This window comes from Zingiber officinale, chromosome 3B, assembly GCF_018446385.1.
Source record: "Zingiber officinale cultivar Zhangliang chromosome 3B, Zo_v1.1, whole genome shotgun sequence".
In the NCBI taxonomy this organism is placed as follows: domain Eukaryota; kingdom Viridiplantae; phylum Streptophyta; class Magnoliopsida; order Zingiberales; family Zingiberaceae; genus Zingiber; species Zingiber officinale.
Genome location: NC_055991.1, coordinates 84,491,476 through 84,501,177, shown reverse-complemented (window position 1 = coordinate 84,501,177; position 9,702 = coordinate 84,491,476). Strand labels below are relative to the sequence as shown.

The 9,702-nt window shown below is 38.2% G+C and overlaps 1 protein-coding gene across 1 annotated transcript; it reads left to right on the top strand.

The window, feature by feature from the left end:
- Nucleotides 1–1,490: 1,490 nt before the first annotated feature.
- LOC122056687 (cytochrome P450 710A11-like) lies at nt 1,491–3,261 on the top strand. Its single transcript, XM_042618757.1, has one exon. The coding sequence runs from the start codon at nt 1,601–1,603 to the stop codon at nt 3,104–3,106; it is 1,506 nt and encodes a 501-aa protein (XP_042474691.1). The 5' UTR covers nt 1,491–1,600; the 3' UTR covers nt 3,107–3,261.
- The last annotated feature ends 6,441 nt before the right edge of the window (nt 3,262–9,702 follow it).

The window sequence follows — 9,702 nt, the reverse complement described above, 5'->3', positions numbered from 1 at the left end:
ATTAAATTTAAATAATTATTTCAATATTTGATTATTTTAGATTCGAATTAATTGGACTAAATTAAGTTAAGTTTAAATAATTATTTTAATATTTGATTATTTTAAACTCGAATTAATTTGACTTGATTATCCTATTAAAGAAACTTGGATATCATAAAATTTAATTCCACTTACTCGTTTACTATCCTACTTCCTTCTTCCTCCCCAACCACTTTCCTCTTTTATCTACGGTAGGATTAGAATTTTCTTAACAACTAAAAAAATTAATATTAGAATCTTACTCTTTTTAGGAATTTATCAAAGCGCGCATCCAAAATTTCGAAATGACCCAAAAGGCATCCTAAGGTTTGAACATGCTCAAAATGCAAATATGTTTTTCCAACCCTAATATGATTTCTTCTCTTCCTTTCTCCTCTTTCCTCTCTCTCCCCGCATCTCCTCTTTCCTCTTTGCATGCATTTAAAAAAAAAACTCTCTTTGTGCTGGTCTAATTCATATTAAATCCACGTTTGGCCTGATTTTCAGGAGAGTAGTATAGTTGAAAGTTTATATGATATTATAATACCTCTTAAGATGTTAAAAAGAAAATGAAGGATATTATTGGACTTCAATCAGAGGTAGACAAATCATATTGGACCTATTTTAAAGTTCAATAGATTTCTAAAATTATAAAGAATCTAATAGTATATTCCATTATTTTTTTAAGTATCTCCAAAGGTGTTACAATATCATACATTCAATTATAGAACATGAGCTTATCTTCTATTTTATATATTTCAACTATATAGAAATATATAAAATGTGATACTAGTCTCAACTTAATGTGGGCCTGATCTCGTAGCAGATCTCGTAGTAGTGCTGAAGAAAATGAAGAGATAAGAGAGGAAAGAAAAAGTTTTTTTTATTATATGTATCAAAGAGAGGAAAATTTTTTTAGCACATGCATAGAGAGTAAAAAAATAAAAAAATATTAAATTTATAAAGGGGTAAAATTGGAAAAGAGGTATCTTTGGCCATTTTCAAACTTGGTACGATTTTAAATTTTATGAGAGCCCTTTAATAAATTTCAGTACTCTTTTTTATCTAGATAAATTATATTTCAAATTTATCTAATAATTAAAAAGGAATCCGTGTCTGTCCTCTGTACGAAAATAGATATACCATGAGAAAAAAGGAATGATCATTCAGAAGGATGCATCTTCAATAATCAAAGTAATTTAATTATTTAGTTAATCACTTTATTGTTTTATTTGTCGCAATATGAAATTATTGGTCTGATTCCAAATCGATAGGTACTCGTATCTTATCTCGCATGAGAATAGAGAAAAAAAACGTTGATGGGATAATAAACGAAAAAAAAATACCTTTGGCATATTCCAATAAAAAAATTTAAATTTTGCACGTGAAAAAAGGGGGGAAAAAGCAGAAATTCTTTTTGATTTTCGGTCAACAAATGTTAGAATGAAACCGGAAATAGAGCTGAGTATAAATAAAAACCCCTCGGTCGTTGGTGAGCCGTCAAACAACCCGTGGTTACTGCGGCGTCACTATCGCAGATTCGCAGTTTCCCCATCCGGAAACAGACAAGCCAGAGCAGAGCATGGACTACCACTGGCCTGGCTTCCACGCCGCCGGAGACGCCATCCGCCGCTCGGCCGCAGTGTCCTTCCCTTACCTTCTCTGCGCTCTGGCCTTCTGGTTTCTGTGGGAGCAGTTGTCGTATCTCCGCAAGAAGGGCCCGCTCCCGGGGCCGCACTTCGTCATCCCCTTCCTCGGCAGCGCGCTGCCGATGATCCTGAACCCGACGGCCTTCTGGGCGCGCCAAGCCGCCCTCGCCCGCGACCTCGGCGTCTCCGCCAACTTCCTGGTCGGCCGCTTCGTCGTCTTCGTGCGCTCCACCGAGCTGTCGCACAAGGTCTTCGCCAACGTCCGCCCCGACGCGTTCCACCTCATCGGACATCCCTTCGGGAAGAAGCTCTTCGGCGAGCACAACCTCATCTACCTCTTCGACCAGCAGCACAAGGACCTCCGCCGCCGCATCGCCCCCAATTTCACCCCGCGCGCGCTCTCCACCTACGTCGACATCCAACAGAGAGTGATCGCCGCCCACATCTCCAGGTGGCTCGCCCTCGCCACTGCCTCCCCCGAACCCATCCCGCTCCGCCTCCTCTGCCGCGATCTCAACCTCGAGACCTCGCAGACCGTCTTCGCCGGACCTTACCTCACCCCGGAGGCGCGCGTGCAGTTCAACCGCGACTACAACCTCTTCAACGTCGGCCTCATGGCCCTCCCCTTCGACCTCCCCGGCTTCGCCTTCCGCCGTGCGCGCCTCGCCGTCTCCCGCCTCATCCAAACCCTCTCCGGCACCGTCGCCCTGAGCAAATCCCGCATCCGATCCGGCGCCGAACCAACCTGCCTCATCGATTTCTGGATGCAGGACGCCCTGCGCGAGATCACTGAGGCGAACGACATCGAGATCGGCGGCCACCTCTTCGACTTCCTCTTTGCGGCGCAGGACGCGTCGACGTCCTCTCTCCTATGGGCGGTGGCGGCGCTCGATGCGCACCCGGACGTCCTCGCAAGGGTTCGATCGGAGGTATCGGCATTGTGGTCCCCAGATTCGGGGCTCCCCATCACGGCGGATCTGATCCGGCAGATGCGTTACACCGAGGCGGTGGCCCGCGAGGTGGTGCGCTACCGGCCTCCGGCGACAATGGTGCCCCACATAGCCGGCGAGCCATTCCGGCTGACGGAGTGGTACACGGTGCCGAAGGGCGCGATCGTGTTCCCATCGGTCTACGAGTCTTCGTTCCAGGGGTTCACGGAGCCGGAGCGGTTCGATCCGGAGCGCTTCTTCTCGGAGGAGCGGGCGGAGGACCGAGTCTACAAGCGCAACTTCCTGGCCTTCGGCGCCGGCGCCCACCAGTGCGTCGGGCAGCGCTACGCCGTCAACCATCTCCTCCTCTTCATCGCCCTCTTCGTCTCCCTCGTCGACTTCAAGCGCCGCCGCGCCGACGGCTGCAACGACATCGCCTACGTCCCCACCATCGTGCCTCGGGACGACTGCACCGTCTACCTCGTCCCGCGTTGGGCCCTTTCAACATGAGCCAATCTGAGCCCGCACTTAACCGGCGGGGACCGCGCCTGGTGGACAATTGGGTAATTCGGTCTTTTCATTCGTCGCGATGCATCGTGCGTTGTATTTTAGGAATATTTATTGAGAGATTGGAAATAATAATGAGAGAAATAAATGGATTTATTTCTAATTATTGATAATTTTATTTTTAGTTGTGATATTATATAATTTAATAATTTGTTTTTTAAAAATAATTTTTAACACTAGGAAACTATTTTTCTTAGTTTTTACATAATTTTGAGAAATGTATCTTTAAATTATTTATTTTCTTTAGGGAAAAAATGAAGAATAGAATATGAAATTTTTTTAGTGATGATAATTTGTAATTTTCTCAACCTATTTAAAAATTAAAAAAATTATAAATCATGATAGCTTTAAGACATATATAATAGATGAAAATATTTATCATATTATTCCCAACTAATCAATTCAAATAAATTGATAATAATTAAAAAATTATTTATTTTTAAAGTTTATTTCTAATAAAAAAAGAAAAGATTTTCATGTAAAGCTTAAAGTTCCTCATCTGTGGTACATGTTAACGGGCCCTCATGGTTGTATGAAAGTTCAGCAGAATTAAAGTTCCTCATTACACTAGGCCACAAGTTTGATTTAGTAAAAGTGAAAGGTAGGAAATAAATAGAATAAGTAATTGATTGATACATAAAGTAATTTAATTGATTGATTGATTATATTTATAATGTGTTGGTTTGTTAGGAGTGCTTTGATTCAATCAATTAATTTGAAAATTAAAAATTGTCTTAATTCAGTTGAATTTGGGTTGATTCAACAAAATAAATTATGAACTCCTTAAGCTGTAGATTCAATTCATTTGGGAAGAGCCTCCATTTAGGATAATGTCACGACTAAGGTGAAATAAGCACTAAAAGAAATAAATAATAACCAGTTTAGATGGCGTAAAGCACTAAATTCATATTTATGGAGAATCATTATTTGAATATTGCTGTGCAGTGGTTAGGTTCTTCAACTGTAATCAGATATTTAAGATTCAAATATCAATTATAGCATATTATAGAGATTTTATTCTAGTTAGATAATAAATCTAAGAAAATTGATCATTTAGATGAATCTCCGTGAATATTTTTCAATTATCATGATAATCTGTAAAAAAATTTCTTGAAATCGGATTGATCATCTCTTAAAAATAAAATAATAATAATAATTATTATTATTTGAATGCCAGTATCTTTTGATTGGAAATGTGAATAGAAAATAGCTTTAAAGGGACTTTATTGTCCAGTATTAATGAGATATTAGTCTTACCTTGGGAGTGAGTAGCGCGAAGGTTGATTTGTAATAAATAATAACAATTGAAGTTGTAAATATACGCATGCTTATAGGAGGGGGCGTAAATCTAGAGTCTAGATTGCATAATCCTCGATGACTCTTGAGCGAGTGCTCCCTGCACACGTCAAATGTTGTACCTACATTTTGCCATTTGGAGCAATTTTTTTCATGTCCGCTCATATGAGTAACGGATGCATTAATGTGTCGGATATGAAGTGGTTTGATATTAATGTCCAATATTTAACCGTCTAGATAGAAATGACCGACAATTGATGGTCGTTGACTATTATTATTTCCTGACATTGAATAGTTATTACTCGATCATTCAATAATGTAGTTGAGCATCAGAGCCCTTATATAAGGAGGTTACGATCTCGAGCAAAAGAAGAAGATGTAGAGGCACATAATTCTATTCACCTTCGTCCCCTTGTTTTCTTTTCTCCACCATGCATTTTGCTCAGTGGCCTTTTTCGTAATAGCATTCAAGTACATGCTTAGTTCATTATAAACAGCTACTGCTCAATTGTATATATGGTTGGACAGTTGTATCTTAGAAAATAGAAGTCGAACATGATCTCAAATTGTTAAGACATGTAAAAATCTAGAGGATGGTAAATAACTTCGTTCGTTTCATTAAAGATGATTTGCAGTGAAAAATTCGAAGCAATATTAACACCTCTTATTTTTTACTTGGTATTCACTTTCTTGAGATAACTAATCTAAGAGTCCACTGATTAACTAAAAATTGCCACAAGTGTGGCTCTTAAATTAATAAATTGTTCTCAATTGTAACCCCTTTTTATTACACAGTGATATTATAGTATAGAGCCCAAGGTCGATTTGCTTGTGGAACTAATAATAGGATATTTATCTTAGATTAAGTAGAGTAAAAGCCATTTTTGGGGATTTCCTTTTGAGGTTGGGTTGCTAGATTGAGAAAGAAATTGCAATTACTAAAAGAAAAACTGATCTTTTGTGATAAATAAATCCTAGCTGCAAACTAAACAAATTAGCACTTAACAATTAACCCTAACTACCCATTATAATGACACTAAACTAAACTTGCACTTATGAACCAAACTAAGCGACTTATCAACAAGTCAATTTGAATGAAACTACAGAGATGCCAAAACCATTAAACTAACTCAGCAACTTGTCAAACAATTTCTGTTCAAAACTAGAGATGTAGGAATTGAAAAGAAGGAACGCAGAACCAAAAATTGGAGAAGCTAATTTGAAAAAACAAGAAATTCAGGAACAAGAATTGCAGAACTAAATTGCAGAAACAAGAATTGCAGAAACTAAATTGTAGAAACTAAATTATAGAAACAAAATTGTCCACACTCAATCACAACCGAACTTCTCAATCAACCATCTTGTCGTCACATAGGAAGTCGGAGATGAAATCCTCAACTCTGGAAATTAGAGAAGAAGAGAAGAACAACTGCTAAACTGGAATCCAATCTGGTTTGCAATCTCAATTGAAGAAACTCTCCCCAACATTGAATATAAAAATAATTTGGAACTGTAAATGCAGGAAAGTTGGAAATTGTAGATCTGAACCAAACGAAGTAATGGGGGTTGATGATGGACGGATGGAACCATCGGATTAGTAGAAAAATCACTTTTTACTTCGGCACAAATAACTTCGGTAATTAGGATTTCGAAGCACTATATAATAAACAACTTCGGTAATAATATTAGGGAAGTAAAAAATATGTTTTACTTCCCATTTTAAAAAATACGGGCTTCACTCTTTTTGTTTGGTAGCTTATTACTTTGACATAATGTATTTGATAAAGTAAAAATGGTAAAAAAAAATGATGAATGCTGAAGCAAATACTGAAGTAAAAAAGATCAACCGGATATAATTAATTTTAATTGTCATTTCACCCCGCAACTTTTTATTTCACTTCCATTTCATCACGATCCAGCATTTTCATTTTTTTTAACCTAACCCTTCCCTCTCCGGTTCCCTGCGGCGGCTGCGGAGGAGTCTCTGGCATCGACCTCTCTTCTCCCTCTCACTCTTGTCCTCCCCCTCCGTGAGCATCCGGAGTCATCTCGTTGGTCGGCCCACCCTGCTTGGCCCCTTCACTGGCTACGCCGCCGTCCTCAACCACTCCCAATTCCTCGAGCCAACTAGGAGGTTGCTAGAGGAAGTGTGCCGCTTCAGACCTAGCCAAGCGTCTGCCAACTGCAGAGGCTACAGTAGCGACGGTGTCTTCCTCTTGGAGTTGCTCCTGGACTCGGATATCCCCAGCGAGAACCGTGCATGAATCCTCTGTTGGGTTCGGAGCATAGCGGAAGACATAAAATGAATCATGGATCTTTCGTGGTACATATAGTTTTGCACAAAATTATATAAAACATACCTCGAGTCCTCGATAGGTGTGAATAATATCACGGAAAAATAAGACAGATAAGAGCCCCACGTGTGACTCCTCTAGCGGTATCCACGCGCACTAGATCACGAACTTGACAATATCCGTTAGGTGCTAGCCTCTTAGATCGACAAAGCCTTGGAAGCACTACGATCTCTTCCGAACGAAGAAGAAGTTGACGAGGGAAACTCGGAGAGAATCATTCTATTTTTTGCATCTTTCCGAGGATGGCTATTTATAGCTTCCAAGGAATACGAAGAGTTAAGCTTCCAATTAATTCATCATTTATGATCTTCATTAATAAGGAAGATGAAGAGTTATAGGCTCTATAAATTCTTCATTTATAACCTTCATTATGATAACTCTTCAAATTCTTCATTAATTATCATTATGATGACTCTTCGAATTCTCCATTAATCAATTATGGCTATTCGAATTCTCTCTTCTTTGTATCAAATAAATCCATATTTGATCTTGATCTCAACTAGCTTCCGATACCATTGTTCATGTCTACGTGCTATGCGTGCGACCCTCTAGGTTTTATACACGAAGGCAGTGTAAATCCATACACAGACTAAGGTAACAGTCTAGCAACAGTTTTTAGCCACCCAATGCGATAAAATTAATATCAATCATAAACTGTAAACCACTATGAACCGATTACTATGTAATTCAATCTCTTCATCTAAAGCCTACATCCCAATTAATTCGATACATTATGCATCATTACCAAATTAATTATTTTACTTGATTTCCAAGATATAATAGACTTCTCTTGAATGATAAATCATTCCTCCCATGGCCATGGATTTCGAGTCACTAATATCTCTATCAAGCGGCCAGGATGTTAACTCATAATCCAAGAGAGCGATGAATCCTCTATTGACTCAACACTATTCTCTCTACGTTTTGTCATACACCCAACTACCGTATTAATCACAATCCGATTAAAGACTGCTTTTAACGGCGTCAAAGCACATAACTCCACGCATAGAATAAATGAAGGTCTCAAGTCAAAAGATCAGTTACACTCGTTCATAAGAGGAATAACCAATGATGCTTAATATGTGGTCTCCTCTTGAGCGGATCGTGTCTAGTATACCTCTAAACTCAAGGCACCCCCAAGTACAACTTGGATATCCATCCCTCCGGTCTATCTCGATCTAGTCATACTCAGCGTTGATCTAGATATCCATGTCCCCTCTAGATATCTATCCAGTTAAGGACTGTTTTCAGATTAATATACCGATTAATCTGTGGAACTTTATCATTAATCATATACGTATAGAAAAGTAAATAATTAATGATAAATTCTTGCCTTTATTAAATAATTATCCACAAAATACATAAGGAGTGTCTTGGTACATAAGTGCACACACTAACATCCTCTGCCCTCTCCCTCGCCTCGGTCCCTTCCTCAATTCGTCTGCTCCTCGATGCTTCGTCCTTCATGAGCAGTCAGTTCTTTGATGGATTTCGGGAGACTTTTCTAGGCTTTGGCGCTAGTGGTGCTGCACTTGGAGGTAATCAATCTATTTCTGATATTGAATTTCCCATACTTGAACTCTAAGGTGGAGGTTGGTGCCTGTCTTTAGATTCTTGCTCTTATAGGAAATCTACACTATTAGGTTCATCAAACTACATGGAACGCCAGATTCCTTTTGTTGGCATTCTGAGTAACATCTCGTCACAAAATCTTGGTAAATACTGGACTTTAAAAGAATGGGTGAATCTTATGATTATATGTGTATTTAATCAACAATATTTTTTTTTCACTTTGCAGGCTCTTCTTTTGTTGGCATTTAAATATTTGCATATTAATAGTTCTTACTTTTAGTTATTTTACAGAATGGAACAATACTTTTCTTTAGAGGCCAACGTATACGGAGGCAATTATGGGTGAACTCTTACAGAAAGGACTTGCAAATGCTAAACAAGTCTTGAGCTTGAATTTCAATTAAGCTAATGTTTATTTATTGGAAAAACTATAGTCTTACATATGTTGCGTACTTCATCAACAATTTATTCTTTACAAATACTCAGGCTCTATGCTTATTTTAGTTTGTTAACTTCCATGTTCTTGCATCATTTGAATATTTTAGAGGAACACATTGCTTGAAGGATAATAAGGCTCAATTTGCTTCTATCCAATTTTGCAGTAAAAGAAGCCTCGTTAAGTTTGTGTATCTTTTAGTGATTGATGATTCAAATTCAATCATGTTAGAACCATCATATTCTCATCAACAATAAGCATATACATAGAGTTTAAGGACAGTATATATGTTTGGGCATCCTAAAAGTATACGGTTGCTGAGAGAAGATATCTTGTGCTTTATGGAAATGAGAGAGATAGGTGCCAGAAGGATTTTGGGTTTACATGGGATATGTTATGTCTAACTTACAATGTTTATTTGTATTTTAATATTTTATTTGAAACTTGTCCACACCTTGAAACATTTCCAACAGAGTTATATAATATTTGAGTGCAGACACCTCTATAAATATTTGAGAGATGAAGACATGGTTGATTATATTTCATTTGTGTATCCCGACAACATACCTACACACCCACTTGGTAAAGATGGTTGTGACATATCACAACATATTGTCGATTCCCATACAACACTGGGTAATATTTTAATTATTTATCAATTCTTACTACATATTAGTCAATGTTATATTTTTATTTTTGCAGGTACCATTGGATCTTGACTATTGTCAATGAAGATAAAAATATAATATATTTATTGGACTGTATGTCTAATAGAAACCGAGACGATGCATGAAAAACTATGGTGACCAAGTAGGTAGTAGATTGTGTTGATTTTGAATGTATTCACTTATAAATTTGAAAAATATAACTTTTTTACTTTT